This window comes from Cygnus olor, chromosome 1, assembly GCF_009769625.2.
Source record: "Cygnus olor isolate bCygOlo1 chromosome 1, bCygOlo1.pri.v2, whole genome shotgun sequence".
Lineage (NCBI taxonomy): Eukaryota > Metazoa > Chordata > Aves > Anseriformes > Anatidae > Cygnus > Cygnus olor.
In genome coordinates, this window is record NC_049169.1 from 144,386,002 (window position 1) to 144,413,819 (window position 27,818).

At 36.6% G+C, this 27,818-nt stretch overlaps 1 protein-coding gene across 23 annotated transcripts in view; it reads left to right on the forward strand.

Moving 5' to 3' along the window:
• Positions 1-19,146, forward strand: part of LOC121065896 (E3 SUMO-protein ligase RanBP2-like) — a 100,966-nt gene extending 81,820 nt beyond the window's left edge. For 5 of the 23 annotated variants that reach the window (XM_040550075.1, XM_040550239.1, XM_040550309.1 and 2 more), the window contains 2 exons: positions 506-625; positions 1,958-2,122. In XM_040550075.1, the coding sequence (XP_040406009.1) occupies positions 506-625; positions 1,958-2,107 (270 nt within the window). In that variant the 3' untranslated portion in view covers positions 2,108-2,122. Of the gene's footprint in view, positions 1-505; positions 626-1,957; positions 2,123-6,470; positions 6,627-7,434; positions 7,552-8,491; positions 8,685-10,651; positions 10,842-14,753; positions 16,433-17,537; positions 17,677-18,888 lie in introns of those variants that run through there. The other 18 variants (XM_040549731.1, XM_040549647.1, XM_040549990.1 and 15 more) reach the window with 13 other exon arrangements.
• The last annotated feature ends 8,672 nt before the right edge of the window (positions 19,147-27,818 follow it).

The window sequence follows — 27,818 nt, forward strand, 5'->3', positions numbered from 1 at the left end:
AGTATTGGATACATTCCTGGACATTGCAGGACAGGTGTTTAAGTACAGGTGAACTAAAGCGTCTTAACTATCAGCAGTGAATGGTTAGAATATTTGAAAGATTCAAGAACGAGAGAATTGGGCATATTTGTGGTTAAAATGGATGCTAAGATAAAAAGCTAAGTGTAAACAAAAGCTTTGACATTTGTTTTCATTCACAGTTCTGTCCCACATGTGACTTAACTGAGGAATGTACAATTGAGAAGATCTAGGTATTTTCTGGAAAAAAATAAGATCCATAGGCTGTACACCATGGCTCCCATTTTCTTTATATTTCTTCTTAATACGTGGTGTGGATGTTGCTTTCTTCACTACTGGTTGTATGTGCAGATTGGACCATGCAGAATTACAAATTTGATCTTTGGAAGTTTGTCCTATTATTTTAACAGTAAAATGGAACTTAGTTGAGAATTATTTCTAAAATGCACTCTTGTTAATCATGCTTTAACATTTGGTATTTCTATAGCAACATGAGACAGAAATGAACCAAATGAGAGAGACCTTGAGACAAGTGGCTGAGGAAAATAGTAAACTGAAGTCATCATTTAACAGTGTGATGGGGGAGAATGACTCCCTAAGAAAACAGGCAAGATGAATTATTTCCTGTTATTAGTAGCTTTACAAGTTACAGTCAACAATTTTAAACGTTTGAACAAATTGTTTGCAAAATTGCTGATTTTGTTTCTGTAAGACAAGAATTGTGTGAATGGTTGTAATTACTTTCTGCTTCATTTTCTAGCACGTGAAATTTAGTCTCTCAGATCTTTTCCAGTATTAAAGAAATTAGAGTTAGTCCTTTGACCCTGTAGCAACAGCTGATTTTAGGAAAGACTAACCATATCCTCTGAAGCAAACTGAGATTGAATAGAGATAAAGTATTTTATAATAGAAGCCACCCTGTGCTGAATTGCTCTGCTGATTCTATTAAATAAAAAGTAGTATGTGTATTTCTAATTCCATGATTACTCAGTATCTTCAGTTATTTGTAAAAGTGTTAATTAAGGAATATTTTCTCTGTTCTTGAAGACACGCTGAGACAGTGCTTCACAATAGTACAGAGTTAAAGTTTTCTTCTCACTTGACTTAAATCTGACCTAAATGCTGACAAGCAAATTGCTGCGTAAACTCTTTTGACCATTGCTCCTTCAGTGAATTGCGGTTCTGATGCTCTTGAGTATGATGAAAGTCATCTGCTCCCTAGTCTCAGTAAAATCTTTGTCTTTCTCTTTTGTGCAAACTGAAGTATTCATAGAGGACTTACATGATGATCGGGATGTTTGTTGTATCCCTAGAGTACGTTACTTGTATTTAAATGGAGGTTGTAGTTTGCCTCGTATTCTTTTCTCACAGAGCATGGTCAGTAACAGTGTCATTCTTTAGAGAAGAAAACTTTCACCCTCTCTATTTCCAAGGCCATTAGACCATTCTTGAAACATGCACTGCATTTTTTGTGTCACTTCTTTATGAGAAGTAATCAAATACGTAGTGCGTATATACCTAAAGAGGTATTGTGCTTATTCTTCCCCTGTAAGCGGAAAAGTTGGGCCGCAAGTCAACAAAGAGCCACGACTGTTTTATTTATGCAGGCAGAGGTTGCCTGGAGAGGTTGAGGAGTCCCCGTCCTTGAAGATCTTCACAAGCTGCCTGGACGGGGTCCTGGGCAGGCTGCTCTGGGTGGCCCTGTTTAAACAAGATGTTTGGACCAGATGGTCTCCAGAGGTCCCTTCCCACCTCGGCCATCCCGTGATTTGTTGAGGAAGTGGACAGTGATTTTGTTTCTATCACTGTCCATGCTGAGAAGAAAAAAAATTGAACTTTTAATCATTTAGCAATCACATCAAATGATTTCAATGTGACGGTTAAGTCAAAAAGTGAGTTTTGAATCTACAGCTATTTGAATGTTTTTTGATTCTTTCAGTTAAGTGACGCGAACGAACAGAACAAGGTGTTAGAAGATCGAGCAAGAAGCATGCAAGCTCAGTTAGACAATTTACAGGTAAGGTTTCTTCTTACAGGTACCTTCTTCCTTTATAGTTATGCAAAACTTATAAAGCATTGTGTAATGTAGTTTGGAGAAACTGAGAATCTTCATTCAAATTTTTTCTCGCAAAACCTTTCACTTGTAATTCTGCTGTCCCTGACTGTTTTGAAAGTTTATGGTCAGTTTCAAGCCACCTTGCTCCTGCTCCATCCCAAGCTGAGCAAGCTTTTCCTAGGCTTGGTTAACTCTAAAGGTTTGGCCTTTTCAATGGAAATAGTTGAGCACTCCGCTTGGAGCCTATCTGTAGCATTTTTCTTTGTCGATGAGATCGTTTCTATATTTACCACTAAAGTCCTTTTTGCAGCATGATAACAGTCTGAGAGCGAGGCTTAAGAAAATGTAGTGGATGGTTGAATTCTTAGCGCAAAAGACAGCACTTCTGAACAAAGCGCTATTTTCACGTAGAAGATTCTCACAGTTTCTGAGAAAAGGAACGTTGTTTTCTGAAAACATTTGTTTTATACTCAGCTTGAAAGCCTCAGTGTTGTGTTTTTTTTCAGAATGTGCTGGCATATATTTAATTATATTACAAATTTCCAGTGAGGGGGGGGAAAAAAGACACATTCCTTGGTTTCTTTTTCAAGACGCACAGGTTTTTGACTGTTACAAGTAATTGTCATTTCAGTTTTCCTTTGTTGCTGTTTTTTGTCTGTTTTTGCTTATAATTTAACGGTATGTACTGGTATTAAGTTATATTATTAAATTATATTATAATATAAAATATTATATTAAAAGATAACTATGTTGAGTTTCACAAGGGTTTTTTTTTCCAATTCAATGAAATGTAACAAGTATTGGATACATTCCTGGACATTGCAGGACAGGTGTTTAAGTACAGGTGAACTAAAGCGTCTTAACTATCAGCAGTGAATGGTTAGAATATTTGAAAGATTCAAGAACGAGAGAATTGGGCATATTTGTGGTTAAAATGGATGCTAAGATAAAAAGCTAAGTGTAAACAAAAGCTTTGACATTTGTTTTCATTCACAGTTCTGTCCCACATGTGACTTAACTGAGGAATGTACAATTGAGAAGATCTAGGTATTTTCTGGAAAAAAATAAGATCCATAGGCTGTACACCATGGCTCCCATTTTCTTTATATTTCTTCTTAATACGTGGTGTGGATGTTGCTTTCTTCACTACTGGTTGTATGTGCAGATTGGACCATGCAGAATTACAAATTTGATCTTTGGAAGTTTGTCCTATTATTTTAACAGTAAAATGGAACTTAGTTGAGAATTATTTCTAAAATGCACTCTTGTTAATCATGCCTTAACGTTTGGTATTTCTATAGCAACACGAGAAAGAAATGAACCAAATGAGAGAGACCTTGAGACAAGTGGCTGAGGAAAATAGTAAACTGAAGTCATCATTTAACAGTGTGATGGGGGAGAATGACTCCCTAAGAAAACAGGCAAGATGAATTATTTCCTGTTATTAGTAGCTTTGCAAGTTACAGTCAACAATTTTAAACGTTTGAACAAGTTGTTTGCAAAATTGCTGATTTTGTTTCTGTAAGACAAGAATTGTGTGAATGGTTGTAATTACTTTCTGCTTCATTTTCTAGCACGTGAAATTTAGTCTCTCAGATCTTTTCCAGTATTAAAGAAATTAGAGTTAGTCCTCTGACCCTGTAGCAACAGCTGATTTTAGGAAAGACTAACCATATCCTCTGAAGCAAACTGAGATTGGATAGAGATAAAGTATTTTATAATAGAAGCCACCCTGTGCTGAATTGCTCTGCTGATTCTATTAAATAAAAAGTAGTATGTGTATTTCTAATTCCATGATTACTCAGTATCTTCAGTTATTTGTAAAAGTGTTAATTAAGGAATATTTTCTCTGTTCTTGAAGACACGCTGAGACAGTGCTTCACAATAATACAGAGTTAAAGTTTTCTTCTCACTTGACTTAAATCTGACCTAAATGCTGACAAGCAAATTGCTGCGTAAACTCTTTTGACCATTGCTCCTTCAGTGAATTGCGGTTCTGATGCTCTTGAGTATGATGAAAGTCATCTGCTCCCTAGTCTCAGTAAAATCTTTGTCTTTCTCTTTTGTGCAAACTGAAGTATTCATAGAGGACTTACGTGATGATCGGGATGTTTGTTGTATCCCTAGAGTACGTTACTTGTATTTAAATGGAGGTTGTAGTTTGCCTCGTATTCTTTTCTCACAGAGCATGGTCAGTAACAGTGTCATTCTTTAGAGAAGAAAACTTTCACCCTCTCTATTTCCAAGGCCATTAGACCATTCTTGAAACATGCACTGCATTTTTTGTGTCACTTCTTTATGAGAAGTAATCAAATACGTAGTGCGTATATACCTAAAGAGGTATTGTGCTTATTCTTCCCCTGTAAGCGGAAAGGTTGGGCCGCAAGTCAACAAAGAGCCACGACTGTTTTATTTATGCAGGCAGAGGTTGCCTGGAGAGGTTGAGGAGTCCCCGTCCTTGAAGATCTTCACAAGCTGCCTGGACGGGGTCCTGGGCAGGCTGCTCTGGGTGGCCCTGTTTAAACAAGATGTTTGGACCAGATGGTCTCCAGAGGTCCCTTCCCACCTCGGCCATCCCGTGATTTGTTGAGGAAGTGGACAGTGATTTTGTTTCTATCACTGTCCATGCTGAGAAGAAAAAAATTGAACTTTTAATCATTTAGCAATCACATCAAATGATTTCAATGTGACGGTTAAGTCAAAAAGTGAGTTTTGAATCTACAGCTATTTGAACGTTTTTTGATTCTTTCAGTTAAGTGACGCGAACGAACAGAACAAGATGTTTGAAGATCGAGCAAGAAGCATGCAAGCTCAGTTAGACAATTTACAGGTAAGGTTTCTTCTTACAGGTACCTTCTTCCTTTATAGTTAACAAGTGAAATACAATTCATTGTTACATTTTATTGTAGCAGAAGAATGCATCTTTAATGGCACAGATGCCCAAGGATTCAGGAGAAGTGGTGTGCCCACGTAAACCTGTTACGGAGGAAGAAGAGACAGAAGCATCAAAAAGTGTTAAGGTAAGGATTGGGCAAGGTGAAAGATCTGTTTGAAAGACTTTAGGCAGTAGAATGTTATGTATCTGCTAGAAATTAGAAAATGCTAGAAATTAGAAAAATAAAATAACTTTTATTGATTTTTTTTTAGTGAGTTAATTACAGTAGGAATAGGTAGACACTATATTGGGAGAAACAGACAGTCAACTGAAAGAATAAAGTATGTTGCTGAAATTCAAAAGACATTTTTATATTGTGTATGTATATGTTTTTTACTTACTTAGCCAAGTTTTCTTCTTCCTCTCATGTTATCTCTGAACTATGAATTAAAATTATATTCTGCCTGCACTATAACTGTTTTCTTCTGCTGTGTCAGAGCAAATCTTAAACTTATTCTGGTTACTGCTACAGTACAACACTGTCCTTATGAATAACACCAGCTGAAATGTAGTTAGAGAAGTCAGATAACAAATTTTAATTTTATAAGCCAGAGATGATTGTGCTGCTGTTATACTTTGGAGGAATGGTCTTTAATGTGGGAAAGAATAAATGCAGTGTTCATATATAGTTCCAAAAGGATCACCTTGTTTTCCTTAAAATACCTTCTTACATCACTTAATGAAATACTTTCTGTCTCCATGTTATTCCAGTCAGTAGCAAGTCCTCTGCCAGTACTCTGCCAACATTTCCCGACTGGTAATGACTTTCTCCCGCTAGAGGCTAAACTGAAATGAGAGAGAGATATTCACGCCATTCTACTTGATCTATATCAGATGCCTTAAAACTGTACTGTCTCTATATAGCCAACATATTTCTCTGTGTACGTAGGTTTTAGTGTACTTTAGTCGCAAGTGATATATGAGCAGTATCAGTAGTTATAATTCTGAGTGAAGAGAAGAACAGTTGTCTGAAGGTAGATACAAGAAAACCTGTGAAGGTTTTAGAGAGCTGTTCGTGCAGCCTGTCTTCAGGAACCTCTGGATACCTTTCACAGAGTTTTTCTGTACGGTTGTAGTAGAGGGACAGAATGACAATTTCATGAAGTCTTTATTCTTCTAACAGTGCTAGTTACACAGTTAAAATTTAGCATAAGCAGATTGTATGAAATAAAGCAAAGGAGTGTATCACATGCATCAAAATGAGGATTTCCACATGCACAGATCATTAAAGATTTGCTTTTTCCTCTTTAATTCATTTAGTTAGAATTATAAAATAGAGTGATTTTGTATGTGAAAATCTCTTCCCAATTCTTCCCAAGCCTTTCATAAACATTTGTCTAAGCACAAAATAAAGCATTTGCGTATTACTAATATACTCATATATTTCAGTCTATTGGTGTTGTGGTTTAGAAAATCATAAACTTGAAAGCTGAAATAACTGATGATGTGGATGTATTACAGGTACTACTGAATTCAAAAGTTTACGACCTCTTAACTATTCTTATGGACTGGATCTCAAACCAACACCTTAGCAAAATAGAAATACAAGGAGAGAGAGAGGGCAATGATAAACCTCAGTGTGCTAAAGAAAACTACACTCCAGAAAATTGTATGAAGGTAAAGGCATTTGAATTTGTTCAGGCTATAATGTTAAGATTCTTTTTATTATTTTTGAGAGTGTAACAGGTCAGCCTGTTTTATACATGCTTTGAATACATTAATTAAAAGAAAATGACAGTTAATCCATCAGTATTAATTCCAACAGTGAGATATAATAGATAATTTGTCATTCATGAAACATACAGAGCATTTTTAAGGAAATGTGTACTGTTCAGTCTGAACTTGAGATTCCACCTGTCTTTCTCTTTTAAGTCATTTTTATCAGCTGATAATTTGTCTCGTGTTTTATCTGTAATACTGTATGTAATTCCTTTTTTCTAAGGAGATATACACATCTAATTTAAAGTATTTTAGTGCTGATATTAGGTATTAGAAGTTCAATTTATGTCTTATAAAAGATGATACCGTGCTATACTTGCAACGCTGTCTTTCTTGGGATACCAAGGCTTGGAAATCAGTGAGGTGTTCAGGAAATCTGCTTTTACTGTGTTTTTTCATTATATTTAAAATTTGTAGCCATTGGTATTAGACTTCAGAGTTTGAGCTCACACAGTATCTTTCCACTTTTTGTGTAAACCTGTGTAAAATGTAAATTCAGTATATGTATATAATTCTGTTACCTGTACCAGATCTGCCCAGTGAGTATTTGCACATGTAGTAGTAACATGTAGTCTGTTAAACTCTGGTAATAAGTTTATTTTAGTTTAGTTTTGCTTTGTTTTTCTTTGTTTGCTTTTTACTTGTGGTTAGCTTATACTCTAAGTTCGTATACTGCATATAACTTTGCCATTCTGTATTTTTACAGCTTTTGCATATGGTCACTGGACAGCTCCAGTGGATGCCATTTGTGGATCCTAAACTACATATGCCTGTGATTCAATTTATCTACTGGTCTCTAAGGCAGATAAATACTGGTAGTAAGGTAAATTCCCAAGAGTTATTTTGTATTATAAATGAGTATGAAAAGTAGATGTTTTCAGGGAGTATATATAAAAGAAACTTTGCTGTCTTTGCAAAGCATAAGTTCCTACCACAGATACGTAGCAAATGAAAAAATAATTCTCATCAAATTAACTTTCTCACATTCATTGTTATATTTTGCGCCATGTATGTAAACATATTTTTGCATACATATGTGATCTTTGTTGTAGTAGTGTCTAGCATCTCAGGAATGATATTTTACATATGTGCTTACAAAACTTGTGAACTAGGAAAAAGAAATATATTTTTGTTCACTTTATGCATGAGATTTGTTGAAATTGATGGCAATGTGGGGCAAAGTAGCAAAGGAATTTTGATTTCTTTGTTCTCTACTTGGTGTCTAACTGAATAGAACTGTAAGCTGGTGCTTCTAGTGCTAATGAGAAAATATTCTAAATGAGCATGTTATTAAGTTTGATTCCAAAGTAATATTTCTGTACAGTTTGAGAAGTCCAATACATCTTACCTGTACAGTATTCTTAAGGTTCATGTTTAGACCTTAATTCTGTAAATGCTTTTGCAGGATCTAGCTTCAGGCATCTTCAGAAAAGAGCATAGTGTAGTAGGCAGCGTTGATTAAAGCTGAGTTTGAACTGACTTTATTCTGGAACCAGAGGCAAATTAAATAACGTCAGCATATCAGGGGTCCTGACTACCTTGTCTCTTTGTGAAGTGTGTGTTGACAGGGCCCTGTGCTAATGTTGTTCAACTGCTTGTGGAACGCAAAGTAGTATCCAATGTACAGATTATATTGCAATACGTGGTCAAGGCATTTGCTATTTAATATTTAATCCTTAGGGGAACATACATATCTATACATAGTAGACAGGATTTTCTTGTATTTTAATGTTTACGCTAAATGTGCACGTTGTTTGAAACAGCATGCAAGCATGACATCAACAATGGAGAGACTTGGAGAAGTTATTTTCAAAGGCGTAGTACATAAGGGATACCTGCAAAAATGGTCTGAAAAGTCTACACAGAGTAAACCAAAAACTGCACTTTTCTTTAAAAGCTCCTTTATGCCTTTGAGGTTTCTGTCAACTTTAATTTTGCTTGAAACAGCGAAACGAGGTAAGTTCTGGTTTTTATGATGTCTTTTTTTTTATCTTTTTATTTTTATCCTTTTTTTAAAAATCTTATTTCCAGGAATGTGCCTGGATGAAAAACAAATGTACAAAATGCAGCAGTTCAATGATACTGTAGCATCTGTAATGCTTTATTAGTGAAGGATGTTTTATTTGAATTTTACCACCTGATAAAGCATAATATAGGGAAGGAAGTATGAACCTTGCTATTATTCATGTCATAATTTGCGTGGTCATTTTAATATGCATTATTGTTGTCAGTGAGATCAACATTTTTTGTGACGAAGGGGAAAAGAGACGTTGGTAATTCTCTCAAGCAATCACTCTAGCAGTGATTTGTTTGTCAAGATCTTCACTGCATATAATGGTACAGCTAATTGCTCTTCAGTAAACCGAAATCAGTAGCAAATTTCAAAGAGTTCTAGAATTTCATTGCTTTGTCCAAGTTTAATGTAAAGCTCATAGTCTATCTAGCTCTTACCTCTCTGCTGTCTCCCCTCTTCTACCAAGTCTGTCGCTGCAAGTGGCTACCCATAGACATTATCAACATTGAAAAACATTGAAAAATGCTACTATATGCTGATGCAGTATAGTAATGTATTTTGTTAACAGGCAAAGCAAACAAGGTCATACTTATCTGGAGATATCACAGTTCTTAGTGACTTTTGCTTCAGTTCATGACAGTTACTCCACTTGTGCAATCTCCAGGATGCCGTAGCATCTCTTCTCAGCAGGAGTTTCTTTAAAAACAAACAGGGCCTGAAAAGACAAAAAATTTTCTTTGAAGTGATGACAAAAATACTGACCTGTGCAGTATTTATACTGGTAGTGCTTAGAATAAACAGGATTTAAACATTCTGGAAGACCATCCTGACACCATTAATAAACAAGTACAGTATTTCAGCTGTTGGAGGGAAGAATCAGTATATTTTCACTTTCAGTATCATATAGTTTCAGTCAGTATATTTTGGTGAAGCATGATGATTACCCTGAAATTGAAACTCACATTTCTAGAAATGATTGATAAAAATGATGAAAATGAATTACAATACAAAAAAAAAAGTACTTATTGCAGTGATTAACTGTAAGCAGATGAAAGCTGTTGTTCAGAATGAGTCAGTTAGCTTCTCATGGTTGGTTTTTACTGCAAGCTTATAGAACATGGAAAAAAATTATCTGTTAAATGTATGTTGAAACTTACTGTGTATGAATTTTCATCACTGAACACGTCTAATGATCTAGTGATGATAAAGCAGCACGTTCAGTTTAAATATATATCCTGTTTCCTTCAAGATGCTAATATCCAGCAGATGGCACTGTAATTAAACTTTTGCTGTGTGATAAATTTTTGCCTTACTCTTAATTTTCTGTGCTCCGGATGATCAATGCTATTCCAAGATATTGAGGAAGATTTGACATCATGAAATTAAGAAAATTGAATTGATTCACTTAATCTAAATTCTCTGAATAATTTAGTGCTCTCCAAAATGGATGCATATATAACATAGATGCACTGAAACTTAAACTACAGCTTTTTATGGAAAGGAATGTGAATAGTTGCTGTCATGAAAGTAATTGCACTTATTCAGATCAATTAGCCTTTTACTCCTTTATTAGAGGCTTCCCAGATGTTGAAACCAATATAGTCCCAAACTATCCAGCTTGTGATTTCTTTTCTCTCTTAAGGAAGATATTAGAAAGGTTTTATGTTTGTAAATATATTTTGCTCAATTTGTGAGTTGTAGCTTGTCTTTTTTCCACTCACAACAATTTTAAGGAATAAAAATAGGCAGAGGATGCCTTTAAATAAATAAATAAAATTAATATTTTCAGCCATCTAACTTTTTTATTAGTATATACCTGCAACAGTAACTCTTAGGATAAATATTCACATATTTGTGATCATCTAATGGAACTGTGATTATAGAATTTTTATTCCCTGTTTTCTATTATCTTTCAGTGAGTTACCTGACTCGGGCATTTCATTCCCTTTGCGTGGACTTGAAGACAGATGAAGGAAAGATGTTATTTTTGCAATACCAATGTGTGCCTGTCATACTAAGCCACTTAACTATATCAAGAAAATGTCTCCTTTCTGGTGCTCTTGATGCATTAATTGAGATGGCCAGGAGCTCTGATAAAAGTGAGTAATTGAAAAAAAAAAAAAAAAAATGATGATGAAAATAGGTGAGATAAGCATAAATACCAAATAAAAAATAACATGATGCTTGTCTATAAATAACCTAATCTAGCATTAGCTTTTATTTGTGTCATTTAAATTCATTAGAGATATAAAGTATGTTTCTGAATTGTCCGTCTCTTCTCACTGTCATCATCCATGCTTTACATATTGTCCTGGTTGCTTTCTTACTGGTGTGATTTTTTTGTTATTATATTTGGTTTAGCTTTTCTGTTTATTGCACTGGTTTACCTTGCTGATGTTTTGCCAATGAGTATTTTTCTTTTGAAGTAAGACTGTGCCAGGGCAGCCATTTCATGAAATCCTGTTAGCAGGTGGAGATAAAAAAACCAAATAAATAAATAAATAATAAACGTTTCTCCCCCCCCCCAATATGAACAGCTCTCCCCTAGCCATTTTTCACTTTCAAATAATTGGAAATGGCACATCTGTAAGAGATGGTTATGTTTCGCTGAATCGTACTGTGGTGTGGTCCTATAAAAGGGTTAATAATCTCATTATTCACAGTGCTTTTCCAGGTGATACAGGTAAAGAATCAGTTGATAACAGTCTGGATGAACACAAAACTAGTGAGCCATTCCAGTGTCATGTGGAATAATCCTTGTTACTGTTCTTAAAATAAAAATCATTCACTGTTTTTTTAGAACAGAAAAGGCGAGGAGAAGGGACTGCTGCTATTTGTGAAATATATATTGTTGGCTTGGGGTATTTTGTTACCATGTACTATAGTGGTGAAAATAGAAAGCCTGTTTAACTTGGGATGGAAAAACATTGAGTTAGAAGCCATTTTGTAGTGAGATTAGTGGCAGAAAGATTTACCTGATGTTGTTTTCTTCCTTTCAGACCGTGTGGTTAGTTTAGTTTTTTTTACACCAAAGTATTTCTAATCATCGTAATTTTGATTGGTAAAGTAACTGGGAGAGAAAAACCTAAGCAGGGTTGATGGTATCTGACATGACTTTGAAGAAAAATTCCACTAACAGTACATGTTCTGTTACCTAGCAGTAGTCATTTTGATATGCTAGATGCCTAGATTTAGAAGAATAATGGAGATAAATTGTGAGAAGTTCACATTTTGCCATGTTGCTTCTCAGAGAAGATATATATGCAAAACCAGGGAAGGAGGACTAATGCTTAATTGGACTGACATATGATTGAGAATTTATTTTTCAGCAACTGGATATAAAGTCTTATGCAGAGCCTTTCTCTTTGGTATAAGGAATTGCCCATATACATGCTATAGTCAGATTCTGTTCTTTTCCAATATATAGTTAATGTTTTCCAAGAAATTGTTAATGATGACAAGTAGTATTGTTGACTGGAAATCATAATTTCATACCTTTGTATGTTTCTTATGAACAAGTTATTAAAAGCAAACTGGAAACAAGTTATTAAAAGCAAACTGGAAGGTGGCTGTGAATATTCAGAGGTCTCTGTGTTAGACTAAAACAGGACTTTATGCACAATTTTAAAACTGCATTGTTATGCAGCCTTAAATATGAAGTCATAAGTAGCTGATCTTGTACTAAAATATGGAAACGTGTTACCCAACGAAACAGCCTCTGACCAACAGGAGTCAGTCTATATTTTTTTCTCTATGATAAGCAATTCCTAAGCGTTCTTTCGGTTTGCTGGAATAATCTTCTGAGTCTATATGATGATTCCAGTATTTTTGTTTAAAAAATATTACCGTTACAGCTTACATGATTAGAAACTGAGTGAGAAAAAAAAAAGCACTGATTTTTTTCAGATGTTCTTTTTCATAACTTAATTTTTTAATTTTTTGTGAAGTATTTTTATGGATTCAAATTTTAATTGTCCAGGCTGAAAGATGAGTCAGATGTGAAATACCAAATGCTTTGCACTGCCTCTTCCTGTAACTGCATGTACCTGTTGTTACAGTAAGCAATATATGCTAATGGTTCTATACATATCAGACCTATCTGAAGCCCTCTTGTAGGTTTTTTCCTGTAAAAAAAAAAAAAATAAAAATAAAAAAATTCTCATCCTCATATTCCAGACATAAGACCTAGACTCCCTCATATATTGAAGGAAATTACTTAAGCTGCATGAGAAGAAAGCACCTATTGGCCTAAGATGGACATTTCTGTGCTTTGATAGAAATTATAATAAGAGATTCTGCGGTATTGCGTAAGCCCATTGACCGACTTGGTTTCAGTACTCATTTTTTCAGATTTTAGAGCAGTATCATTCCTTTTGGCTTCGTAGTATTTCTGATCCAGTGGGTGTCCAAGTTTCCCTTGCTAGTTCACACATCAACAATGCTAATAAGGCATCCAGTTACTGAAAACATAATGTCAAATGTAACAGTTGAGGTATTGGTATCATCTGTTTCCTATCAATATGCAGTATCTTAATGGCAAATTAGAATTAATAATCTTACTTGCTCTTCATCTTTACTGGCACACAGCTTTTTATGTACCCCATCCCCATTTTCGTTCAGGTGTTTCACATCCAGAATCCTGTCAGGGGAGAGTCCTGACACCACTGTTTCAATTGGAAATGGTGGAGGTCTGAAAGATAACAACATTGTTTGGTACTTTTTCTCTTTCTGTCAGTTTGTTATTGTATGTTCTTTGGTACTTTCCAGCTCAGGTTACGTGTTCATATGCAATATCTTCTACTTTTCTGATTGTTACTTTCTTCTGTTAGTTCTTTTTTACAAGGAAGAGAGGAATCAGCAGGCAGAGGTAGAGGAATAATTAATTCTTGAGTGATCTTTAAACTATGAACCTGCCTGAAGATGGGTGTGATAACAAAACCTTATCTGATAACGTTGTCACAGAAAGTAGATTTAATGCTTTGATAAACTTTGAATGCACCTCAAACACTGTGTTCAGTTGTACAAAACCAAATTTTAATGCACTTTTTTTTTTAATTTGACTTGTAGAACAATTGTACTTATTAGCCAACTTTTCTCTGTAACATTCGAGGAAAATTGAGACCAATGCTATAGCTGAAGTAATTTTATAAAGAAGGTTATTTTCCTTGGGGCTTTTTTTGGAAGTAGGTAGTATAATTTGTGCAGTTTGAATAACACCTGTGTATTGTAAGAGTTCAGACTTTATTTATATGCTTGCTTATGACATGATGTTCCAGAATTACATGAGTTGCATCTCAGGTTAGGTTTAATTATGTTAAGACTTTATTTGAGTTTGTCATCTTGTTTGAAATATTGTGCTTAGTTCTGAGCTGGTTATTGCAGGAGCGGAACAGAGGAAATAAGGCAGGCAAGGACAGAAGAATTGTTGGAACAAAGCTCTTTTAGGTTTCCACCTGGAAGAGAGAGTTGTGATTCCTTTAGTGATTCTAGTAGGTCGTTAGGCTTTTTCTGGTTTCCTGAACAAAGTAACCCCGAATAGTGTATAGCTGCGATTTACAGGCTATCTAGGTTATTTGTGGAATGGTGTTTTTCTCTCTAAGGCCTCATTAGAATCACTCTTCAATGGTCAGACCGTATTGGTTGCTGTTTAAAACTAGACTGTTTAAAACTAGAAGTTCACTTTTCAAAGCCAGATGGTTTGCTTTCTTTTTAGCCAACTCCTTACACACCTTCCAGTTCTTTTTCTAATCCCCATCTTCTCCAATACAATGATATTGCATGTGATGCTGCATAAACCTATAGCACACTTCTGTCGTCTTTAGTTTCTGAAAATGTCTTGGGAGTTTTATTGAAGGGCATGAATATGTTCAGATTGGTTTGGTTTTTTTGTACATGTCCTACATACGTGTATTGCATTGGCTGTTCCCTCTTCACAAAGTGCCACTTCCCAACTTGTTAGCAACAACTGTCTAACTTTCCTTGTCATAAAATCCAGCTAATGTTTCTTTCAGATTCCTGAGGTCTGCTGTGGTGTCCCTGCCTAAAGGGCTCTTTTGGAATTACAGGTTTGGGGGACTTGTCCTTCCTTGTCCTTTCCATCAAGATAGATTTCCTGCAAACCAGCAAACTAGCCAAGGTGTGCACCCAAAAGACTAAAATGCCTTTAGCTTCTGTCGCATCTTTCTTGTGCGGGCCTTACTGGTTATTTTTTGATATTTTTACTTCTGTGGCTGGCAGACCTTCTGCTCTTATGGGGGGGGTGAGGGGTTGTTAGACCTCATTAAAAAAGAACAACTTTTCATACAATCTGTCTTGTTATAATCGTAGTTCCTGGCCTCCAAGGTGTAGGTTTTTGTTCTGGTCTTTTCTGTTCCTTGTAAACTTCTGTTCAGTCCAACTGACTTCTGTGACATAAGGAATCCTGTTCTATTTTTAACCTTTTTTATTGCTTTTTTTTGTGTGTGTGTGTGATTGTCATTTGAGAATGGCGCTGGTCTCCCGTACATCCCGTGTCACAGCTGCGTGAAGGTCTTGCACATCTAGGAAGCTGAAGAGCAATTCATACCATCCTGAGGTCAACACGTATTGGGTGATGGGCTGAAGCTGTCCTTGGGGTCTCTTAACTCGGGGTCACCCACGAAGGCATCCACACTCGAGGGGCCTTGCGCTCACTGTTATCTCGCCTGCCCTCCGTTGTGCTATAACCACTGGCTCTTACCAGGCCCAGCTGTTGATGACAAGAGAATCAGTTAAACTCAGCAAATGGTTCCAATCTTGCAGGTGACTGTGTTAGAGACAACAGCTCATTAGCAAGCTGTTCGGTGTTGTTACTGTTTCTTTCAAGTGTTTTCTGTTTCTGTGGTCCTTATGTAACTTTTCCATGAGCTAACTTTCCATCACTCCGTTGGGTTGGTCCAGTCTCCTGGCAGATCCACATGCAATTAGAAATGAAGCAAAACTGTAATGGTTAATTTGTGAAAACATGAACTTCAAGCTGGTGTTCCTGACAGTCTTCATTTTCTGAGGTGACAGAGCTTTAGCTATAAAACAGAATTTTCTGAATAACTATAGCTGGTGAGATTTGATGCTGTGAGTGACTGATTACTTTGAGGGTAAATTTCAGATGAATTCTGTCAACAGTGATAAATTGCTCATTGTTCATTGCAGTCTACCAATCAAGTTAAGTTAATGTAACTACAAAATGCTGCATTTTTTATGGTTACAATGGGAGGCTTTTGCAGATTATTTAAAATTGTGTCAAATCCTGACAGGATAGATTCCAATTTAGTTTTTCTACAGTAGTTAATAAAAACAAAATCTGTGCAGAGATGAAACAGGAAAATATTTAAAAATATACAGTTTTTATTCTTCCAGTTCATCAGATAGACAGGCATTTAAATTATATGCTTACTTTGTACATTTTTGATTATTTAAAATATATTCTGCAAAAGCTTATTTGAAATGAATATATAAACAATGTATGAAAAATCTCTTTAAATGCATGTCTTTATCAGTTTGCTTTCATGTAATTGAACTTTGTAAGACTTGAGATATTATTTCCACCTTGGCTCTTCTGTTTTATAGCAAAAATCTCTCAGCATATTTTTTATATAGTTTTATAAACCTCACAGTTAAAACATTCTTACAGTGTATATGTGTGTATATATATATTAATAAAGTATTTTTAAGATACCTTAAGACCAGTATTTTTAATAATAAAATAATACAGTATTTTTAAGACCAGTAAGAACAAGCCAGCAAAGAAATGCCCAAGTAAGCTGAATATGGTATTTGTTTACACCTACAAAAAGGAATTTAAGGCATTCTGTGGATATTTAAGGATATTTATAGGAATAAATTGTAGGACCTCCTTCTACAGTAAAAGTAGAATAATATTACAATAACTATTAATTTAATGGCATATTCTAAGTAACTATATCGTGGGGCATACCAAGTGTGTTTATACGCTAAGGGCAGAGTGCAGTGAATAGTGACTTGTTTTGTTGGATTCCTAACAAATTTGTTCAGTTCTGTTACCTATTAAATCATTACTCATGTTCTTTATCGTGTTGCTATAAATCAGTCTGTACTATTAGAATCAAGAGTGAAACAACACAAGGGAACAGATTTTACTTTATTCTAAATTGACTGAGTTTGGGGGAGCAGGATAAATGGAAAAGATTATACAATATGGCCATGTTAAAAAATTATCCAGCATTTTACAGGAATTGTTTTGATATTCAGGAGTTCTTATCCAACTCTGACCTCTCAATTACTATTCTGCCTGTCTTGAAACAGTACAGTGACAGTATTTTGATAATGAAAGGCTGTCTAGTATCACATCAGTGTCTACATGTACTATTTCTGTACATCATTTTGCAGCAGCTTAAAATATTTCCTTTTGAGTCTTTTTAGTACAGCTTAGTGTTCTCCTCACGTAATCATAAGAAAAGGAGCATGATCAACAAGCATTGAATAAACATGTTGAAGATAAGATTTTTTAATTTGAGTTTAAAATTGCTCAGTGTCCTGTTTTCCTCTATTCTTAGGGGAATAGGCCTTGTTTTAATACCACAAGTGCTGGTGACATCAGAACTCTTAGGAACTTGGGTGGTTTTTAGTTCTTAGTTTTACCTGATTTTTGCGTCACATGCCTGGAATATACCCAGTTATTACATTGTTCTCATGGTTGCACAACATGAGGCATATAAAACCCTCAAAAGCTATAAATCAATGATTTATTTTTCCCTGCACCAAGTTCTGTGATGAAACTTTTTAATTATTTTCTTTTACAGGTCACTTACAGCTTTTCCTGGAATACTGCAGTACTGAATCCGTTTTCCGTGCTTGTTCTGCATTGCTTCAGAATCCCAGACTAGACATTTGTTTTTCGAAAAAGATTTGTTCTATGCTACGGAAACTCTCCGAAATAAAGTAATCCTTTATTACCATTTTTCTGTTAATTACCATTAGATCACTGAACTTGGGGACATTTCTCTTTTTTTAAAAAGCTCATCTCTGTTTTGACGTTCATTTGCTCCAATACAAATAATGCTGGACTTTCATTGTTAGCAATTATGTTTAAAATGTTTGTCACAGATATGTAAGATGAGTCTCTCAATTTGCCTATAAATCTGTGTAGTTCAGAATATGAACTAAAAAATAACTAGCCTAAAGAACATATATTCCTTATTTATTTAGATGACAAGAATGCTTTTCTTCCCCCCGACCTTCAATTTTACTGAGTTACTTGGTAAAAATGTCCTCTGAAAATTGTTTTGTATGTGACTTATATTTAAGTTTTCTCAATTTTCATCTCTATCAAAAAAACCCAGAGTTTAAGGTCTTGAGCCATTTAAGACTTTGGGGGAATGTTAACCTTCACAAAATAGGTTTCCGTTGCTTACTGGTTACTAATTTATTGTAACAAAGATCTTCAGCATGTCAGTGGTAGAATGCTGCTGAGTTCCATTGATGTGCATTATTTAATGGGATTGTTTCATTTATAAAAGCAGGTATTTACACTAAACCGTTGCTTACATTAGAGTTAGTTATTTACAAAACTGAGGGGTTTGTTTGATTTTTCTTAGGAACAAAATTGAACTCTGGGGAAAAAAAGTTTTCCTGTAAAATACTCTAATTTAAATCATATTTTTCATTGGAAATAAACTAAAAGTGTACTCAGAAATCCAGATTTTTTAATTTTTTAATTAAAAGACAACCTCACAGGTGGTGCCATGAATCTTAAAAAATGAACTTTGAAATATTCTTTAAAGTAAATTTTTTACCCTTGGTTTTGTAGTAGTTCATTACTATATTTGCCTTGATGTTATTGTGGATTTTCTGTACATGTCCTATTTCTGAAATCTTGCTTCTAATTGGGGAAACCTTTTTACAGGTTTTCCTTGATCTTCCACTGTACTACATGTAAATACCATTTAGTCAAGAGAAAGCATAGCTCTTGATGATTTTTGTCAAGATTTTTCTTACAATGCATTGATAACTTTCTGCTTAGAGACAGAGTTATGTGAAGCTCCCAATATAGTTTTTTTTAACTGAAAGATAATAGATCTGTAAAATCTTTACTGTTAAGTTGAAACTTGTCAATTATCTTATGTCAATTATTCTATGTTAAATCTTTTGCAGAAGCAATAAGAAGATGTTTGAATTGTTTGCACTTCCTAAGGTGATCAAAGAACTGCTCAGGACAACACATCCAGATCACCATCACTTCTGCGTAGACCTCAAAGTAATTCTGTGTAATTTGGGAGTGGCAAAGAGCAACAGTGCTAAACTCCAGTCTAAGGACAAGTGACTAGCACTATCTTTTGATCAAATTGTTGTTCTGTGTAATGTATGCCAACTCTCTATTGTACTTCAAAAAGTATTTATTTATTGTTTTTAGTGTTTTCAATAAAATTGTTCATCAAAACCTCTGTATTCTGTAAGTTACTTCGTATCATGTAGAATCGTAATGATATTTCCCTCATTCATGAATAGGAAAGTGAAAAAATGTAATATGCTAAATTTGTTTCTTTCATACTTTGTGACATAATGCTGCTGTCCTGAGTGACTCATACAGTCTAAGAAATTGGATCCATTCAGCTAAAGTTGCATGTCCTGAGTAAGCAGATCACTAATACCAACCTTTCCATACAGGCAGAAATTTTACTTCCTTTTTACTCTTCAGAGAGTTTTATGAATTCATTGATTAATTCCTATGGTTGATAAGTAACAGGCAAGTATTTTATCAAATTATCTTTCAGATAATTAGAGTTTTTTAGTGATTAAAACCAAATTTTGATTGCAGTAAACTTGAGGTATCAAATGAGAATTTTTTAGTTACTTTAATTTTGTAATTTCTTGGCATTTGCTCTTTACCTGTGTTTTTGTAATATCTAGTATTTTGTCCTGCTTTATGTGAACTTCTCATGTAACTTTGCATTGTAATGTCCCTGAAAACGTAAACTAAAAACATTTCTTAAAATGACTGGCTATAGCAATCCCTGATTATATTTATATATAATCTTATATATAATATATAATTATATATATATATATATATATTTATATATATTTATATATATATTTATATATATATATATATATATAATATCTATATATAATATTATACTTTAATGCTACTAATGTATTTTATATTAATTTCCAATTCAGTTCCAATTTGGTCTCTTAGTACCCATATTTCCTTTCCGAATGTGCTGAATATATTCTTAGTCTGTCACAATTCAGTGTTCGGAATTTTGTATATGTAGGAAACGGGATACTTTCTAAAATTTCAACTTAGTCTTCCATTTCTAATTTCTGATTCATCTTTTGTACTGTAACTACAGAAACTTTAATTGTAAAATTGAAACTGCAATTAAAATGTAAAGATCTGTTGTATGTTAGTCTTTGACTAACACTGGCAGTCAGTATAAAACTTCAAACAGGTTTACTTCTCATTTTCTTACATTTTTTCTTGTTTTTCCTGTGTCTTTTACCAAAAGTCTTTAAGTCTTTGAAAGTGGATTGAAATTGAAAGCAATATTTTTTTTCAAGCAATCTGACTTTCATTTATGATAAACTTTTCTATGAAAAGATTCTACATCAGATTTGGCACCAAGTACCAGACGTAGTACTGTCTCTTCTGTCTGGAAGAGAGAGCGAGCAGCATGAACTCTGTTGGTGGGAAAACAATTTAGGTAAATTTAAATAATACTAATAGTAGATAAAAGCTTTTGCCAACAATGGATTATGTTTTGGAATAAGTATTTCTTTATCAGTAATTTCACATTTGTCAGATTTACCAGCAGTGCAAAAGCATCCATATACTTGCAGCTGGAGACAAAAATCCTCGTATTTAGGAAGTGTATTTCTAGTCCTCATGTGCTGCTTTGCCTGCTTAGTCATTATAATGCTAGAAAATAAACGAGCAAAAAAAACAAAACTATAGAAAATTGTTGGCTTTTCTATATCCACAGGAATGTTCTGTTCTTGGCTTTCAGTCTTCATTACTGTTGTTTGATAACCTACTACTCTTCCTTATGGTGCCAACTTAAGAAACTAAATGTATTTTTTAATAATGGCAAAGATAATGTGGTGAAAAGGCACACAGAGTATGTGCCAAAGACCAATGTCTCTTGTGGTTTATATATAGTAGTGTCCTGGTTTTGGCTAGGATACGGTTAATTTTCTTCATAGTGGCTGTTATTGTTAATGCTGATAACAAACCGATGTTTTAGTTGTTGCGGAGCAGTGCTCACACAGAGCCAAGGACTGTTCAGCTCCTTGTGCTGCCCTGCTGGGAGGGGACACAGCCAGGACAGGTGACATAAGATGGCCAAAGGGATGTCTCACACCATGTGGTGTCATGCTGAGCAATAAACTGGGGGGGCTGGCTGGGGGGCAGGTGCTGCTGCTCGGGGACTGGCTGGGCATCAGTCGGCAGGTGGTGAGCAGTTGTGTTATGCATCACTTGCTTTGTGTATATGTATGTATATATGTATACAATTATTATTTCCTCTTTATTTTTTGTCCTATTAAACTGTCTTAACCTCAACCCATGAGTTTGACTTTTTTTCTGATTCTCTCCCCCCATCCCACAGTGGGGAGTGAGCAAACAGCTGTGTGGTGCTCAGCTGCTTGCTGGGTTAAACCACAACAAGTAGAATCATAGAATCATAGAATATCCCGAGTTGGAAGGGACCCATAAGGATCATCAAGTCCAACTCCTGGCACCACACACAGCATGTGACTAAGTGCACAGTCCAATCGCTTCTTAAATTCAGACAGGCTTGGTGCAGTGACTACTTCACTGGGGAGCCTGTCCCAGTGTGTGACCACCCTCTTGGTGAAGAACCTCTTCCTGATGTCCAGCCTAAACTTCCCCTGCCTCAGCTTAACACCGTTCCCGCGAGTCCTATCACTGGTGATTACAGAGAATAGGTTGGCGCCTGCCCCTCCCCTCCCCCTCACAAGGAATCTGTAGACTGTGATGAGGTCTCCCCTCAGCCTCCTCTTCTCCAGGCTGAACAGGCCCAGTGACCTCAGCTGCTCCTCATGTGTCTTCCCCTCTAGGCCCTTCACCATCTTCGTCGCCCTCCTCTGGACACTCTCCAACAGTTTAATGTCCTTTTTGTACTGTGGTGCCCAGAACTGCACACAGTACTCGAGGTGAGGCCGCACCAGCGCAGAGCAGAGCGGGACAATCACTTCCCTCGACCGACTAGCGATGCCGTGCTTGATGCACAGGGTTGCCCTGTCCCAGGTGCAGGACCCAGCACTTGCTTTTGTTAAACTTCATGTGGTTGGTGATCGCCCAGCTCTCCAATCTGTCCAGATCTCTCTGCAAGGCCTTTCCACTTTCAGCAGAGTCTACAACTCCTCCAATTTTGGTGTCATTGGCAAATTTGCTCAAAACACCTTCTAGTCCTACATCCAAATAATTCATAAAAACACTGAAGAGGACTGGCCCTAAAATGGAGCCTTGAGGGACCCCACTAGTGACCATCCGCCAGCCTGATGTGGCCCCATTTACCACAACCCTTTGAGCCCTGCCTGTCAGCCAATTGCTCACCCATCGTATGATGGTTTTGTTAAGTTGTATGCTGGACATTTTGTCCAGTAGGATCCTATGAGAAACCGTGTCAAAAGTTTTGCTGAAGATCACATCATCTGGTTTCCCTTTGATCGACTAGATGGGTGATCTTATCATAAAAGGAAATCAAATTTATTAGGTAGGACCTACCCCTTGTGAACCCATGTTGGCTGGGACCAATGACTGCATTGTCCCCCAGGTGCGCTTCAATAACTTCAAGGATCATCCTCTCCATAATTTTACCAGGCACTGACGTGAGACTGACAGGCCTGTAATTGCTAGGGTCTTCTTTCTTATCCTTCTTGAAAATTGGCACAACATTTGCTAGCTTCCAGTCTACTGGGACCTCTCCAGATTCCCAAGACCATTGAAAAATAATTGAGAGAGGTCCCACAATGACATCAGCCAGCTCTTTAAGCACCGTGGGATGAATCCCAACCGGACCCATGGACTTGTATGGATCCAGGTGGAGCAGCAAATCCCGCACACGTTCAGGGTCGGTTGGGAGTTTGTCATTCCCACCATCATGGTCCTCCAGCTCAGGGCACCCTGGGTCCCGAAGCCCATCATCAGCGTTGAAGACGGAGGCGAAGAAAGCATTGAACGTCTCTGCTTTGCCTATGTCATTGTCTGTGAGTAGACCTTCCCCATCAAGTAGCGGACCTATGTTTTCTTTGGTCCTCCTTTTTCTGTTCACATATCTAAAAAAAAAACTTTTTGTTGTCTCCCACAGACTTGGCCAGCTTTAACTCTAGTTGGGCTTTGGCTACATGAATTTTCTCCCTACAAACGCAAACAGTGTCCCTGTATTCCTTCCATGTTGTCTGACCCTCCTTCCAGCAACCGTACATTTTCTTTTTTCACCTAGGCTCCAGTAGAAGATCCCTGGTCAGCCAGGCCAGCCTTCTGCCCCGCTTGCCTGACTTCTGATATTTTGGAATCGCCTGATCTTATGCTTTTAGGAGGCAGTGCTTAAAGACTGACCAGCACTGATGGATGCCAATGCCTTCAAAAGCACCTTCCCAGGGGACCTTGCTGACTAGTTCCCTGAGCAGCCTGCAGTCTGCTTTCCCCATATCCAGGGCTGAAGTTTTGGTGGCAGTTTTCCTTCTGTCGCCATAAATTTTAAACTCAACCACTTCATGGTCACTATGGCCGAGAAGGCTGCCAGTTGCCACATCCCCCACAAGACCCTCTCTGTTCTCCAGCAACAGATCTAGGAGGGCACCTTTCCTAGTTGGCTCCCTTAGCACCTGCACCAAGAAGTTATTATCTAGGTGCTTTATGAACCTCCTGGACTTGCTCGTGTCAGCCGTGTGGTGATTCCAGTTGATGTCTAGCAAGTTGAAGTCCCCCATAAGGACAAAGGGAGTTAGCTGGAAGCATCTCTTAGTTCCGCAAAGAATAATTCATCAGTGTTGTCTTCCTGGCTGGGTGGTCTGTAATAGATTCCCACAATGACATCCCCTTTATTTGTTCGTCCCTTAATCCTTACCCAGAGGCTCTCAACTTTGCCATTGCCAACTTGAAGTTCCACACAGTCCAGCCCATGCTTCACATACATCGCCACCCCACCACCTCGCCTACCCTGCCTGTCCCTCCTGAAGAGCCTGTAACCATCTAGTAAGTGTTCACTGTTAGAAGAAGTGAATCACTGTTAATTTTCAATTTTTGTTATATTGAGTGTTTATGTTAAAATTAAATTTAAAAAGTGAACCTGTTAAATATTAATGTAATTAAATTAATGAAGGATTTGACTAAGGATGAGACTGAAGATTTTGATCTTAAGTAAATTTTAACAGAGCTGCAAAGAAAAATAGCAGTGCTCAATTTCCATTCATATTAAAGTAAACCTTAAATGTACTAGAAATCGAGAAATGAATTATACAAATGAATTTGGAGTGTCTTATGAAGAATAGATAGTTCTATAAATATAGCAACTATTGTTAAGTTCCAGAATGCACATGTGATTTTTGACTCAGTGTAACAATTTTTGGGTGTGCAGACAGTTAGTGGTCATTTGATTCTTTTATGTAAAAAAAATGAAAGTCAGACTTCAGTAGAATTATATGGAAGCTAGACTTGTCATTTCAGAACTAATTTTTTAAACCAGTTGTGAGAGACAATTTATACTATTCCTTTATTAAGTGTCATAATAATATTCTGTGAAAATCTTAAAAATGTAAACTGTCATATTTGTTCCTGAATTTATCACTAATCAATTCTGTTAATGCAGGAATATTTGTGAATCCTACTAGATATGGGTAGAAAAAAAAAAAAGATGAATTTTGAATTGTTTTTATTTGCTATCTCTTTTATAGTTTGTGTTGGATTGCACTGGTAAATATGCTTTTATTTATGGGACATGCAGACTATAAAAGCAAATGAGACTCTTAGAACAATGTGATTTCAGGATCAGAGACTTTAAGGAAAATAAAATAGTCTAGGAATAAATGGAACTAGCATGATCAGAAATGAATGGAAATTTTTGAGCTATTCTGGTTCAATTTTTCATTGATAATCTACAGTAACTAAGCTAACTAATAATGGTGTGTAACTTAGAAGCATAGATAACCTCTCTTACCTTTGTCATTAGGAGGCAGAAGTAGATACCAGCAAACTATCATGCCAAAATCACTGTATTTCTATATTTGCATTTCAAAATGTTTGCTACATTGAGTTTTGTACACACCTGCTTGTTGCAGTGTCCTGAATACCAACCTTGTGGGGCAGCCCGGCCCGGCTGTCCATGCCGGTCCGTGTTGAGGCCTTGCTCGAACATCCCCATTTTGCTGTCATTCCCCCAAGGTTCCAGCAATGAGCAGGAGGTTGTGGGGAAGGGGAAGGAGCTTCGGCCTAGGGGCATGTCTCCCTCTCTCCAGTAACATGCCAGAGCAATACGATTGCATGCATGGGATCAACAGGTCTGTAAGAGAAAGTGGATGAGAGAGGAGGTTGGGCTGATGCTGTACATCAATCTCAGGGGGAGGAAGATGAGGAGGTCCCAGAAGTGCTTTCCTCTGCAGCCTCCAACAATGGGCAGTTTGTTCCTAGTTCACCCAGTGAACTCGGAACAGGTTAGGAGCTGGGGCAGGAGGAAACCTAAAGATGGGAGATAGCCCTCAGTGGCAATATCAAGCACTATTGCACCATTTTAAAAGGTTTTGCTTTGCCCGTTTGCCTAACTAAAAATTAAACATAAGGCCCTGTTTCCAGGTTTCTGATGTGTCCCTCTGTGGATCTTTTGTCCTGTGTGATATACTTCTACTGGATAAATGCTGAAGTCAGATGAAGAATAAATTTCTGTCAGATTGGTCATGCTTGGGGGATCTCTTTGTAGTCTTTCCTTTTCAGATGGAACCTAGAACTGCCTGCTTTTTGCTGCTTTTGCAGCATTTGGGTACTGTAATGTGAGCGTGAGTTTCTACTACTTTATCCTTCTGTTGGAAGATTATCTGCAACAAGAGACATTTAACAGAGGTAACCAACTAGCTATTCCCCCTGGTTCCTGATTTCCTAAAGAAACACGGTTTATGGGATCATTGTCCGTCTGCATCTCCCGAAAGTGTCATGCTATTTTGAATATGCAAGCTGCTTCCAGCCAGATTTGGTAGCAGGCAAGAGAATATTAGTTATCAACTAATTGTGAGAAAATTTGTTTGAGAAGAGAGAAACCTTATGAATGCTCTCACTTGAAAGAGAGACGGGGACTCCTACGCTTGCTGGCAGCAGACAGCTGATCAGTCAGAACATGTAGCTTTGAGCCAGCTGCAGTCTGCTCTGTCTTGCTGCATGTAGGTCCCCAGAAGCAATTACCTTCATTTCATGCTGATGATGGTAGCAAGTTTCTGGTAGTCACACCTTGTCACTTTAAAGGGTGATAAAGAACTGACCCCAAATTTTATGTTGCTGCTTTTTAGAACAGCTGTGAGAGCCTTCATTAGGAAAGTTGAAGTGAGTATTGCTTCTGCTCGTATTAGGATAGTTCTCATCCCAGAAAAGTCTTCCAAACAGGGAGAAAAATACCTTTTTTTTTCCCAAACCTATATATTGCGTAATTTGTGTTGTAATCCCCCTTGCTGTTTATTGAAGGCTTCCTGTCAAAACAGTCAAGACAGTCTTTCAGACAAGATTTGCAAAGTCTAAATTGGGCAAATCTGTAAGAAAGACAGCTCCCTGGACAGCAGACAGTGGTATTTACAGAAGCATGGCAGATCTAAATGAACTAGGCTGGCAGTGCCCAGCCTGGGCACTTGTAGTTGTGCTTCCTTCCTTCATATTTGTAACCTTCCACCTGATGAAAGGTCTGTCCTTTAAAGCAGTATTTCGTAGTTCCCTTCCTTGTTCCCCTGAACATGACTGGCTTACATCCTTTTTTTTTTTTTTTTAATTTTATTTTAAATTTTGCATAACTGAATTTAATCTATCTTGGCAAAAAGTATCTTCTAGCAGATAAATGAACCAGAAAGGTGAAAGTATGCTGAAGGCAACATTTTTTTCGAAGAACTTTATTCATGATCAGCATAAATGTCTTAAATATATCATTTTACTTATCAGACCAGATTTAAAAGAGACTGTAAGCAGAGCTCATAATTCAGAGGTATGACAATGGATCCTTTAATTATGTACTGAATTTTTCACCCAAAAGTTAAATGACTTCAGGGATTGATGTCCTGGTAGAAAGCATTTATCTTCATGATAACGTATTTAAATTTAGTCCAGAAAGTGTGAAAATTTGGTCTATGAAATTGGTAAACCTTCACTTTGTAAATGGCTAGAGGAATTACCATGATAAAGTAGTGCCCCTCTGTGCTCCTAGTAATAACATAGCACTCACATTTTTAAAACTCGCAAAAGTTACTCTGAAAGGAATGGTGCTGTGCTGTGGTGTGTTCCTACCTTCCTTCAGCATCCCTGGAAAAATGCTGTGATGGGCAAAGGCATCTTTGTGTTACGCTGACTCTTGTAATGTGCTGTGTCCAAACCACCACTATCCATTGTCAAAACTAGAAACATTTGGGGCTGATGAAAGTCTGTAATGCAGTCTTCTGACCATGGTTCTCCTCAATTAGACTTTCTTTTTTTTTCTTTTTTTTTTTTTTTTTCCATAATTTTGAAAGCATCTTGGATATTTCTGACTACCTAATCACTACTACAAGAGATCATTTTGAACATAGGCACTTACTGTTTGCTAGCTTGTGGCTACTTTCTTTTTCTTTTGTTTCTTTTGGTTTTGAGTGGATGGTCCTGAAAAAAAAAAAAAAAAAAAAAGAAGACGACATAACATAACAAGACATTCTGGTCAATGTCACAGTCAATTACCTGAGAAAAAGAGATCCAAGAAGCCATATATCTCTAATAAATGACATCTCTGATCAGTGCAACTTAATGGAAAGTAACTGCTCTGGTAGATGTGCACAAGCTAGGGCTGTAGGCTTGGTGGCTGGGATACTGCTAACAGTAGCTGTGAAAGCTCAGC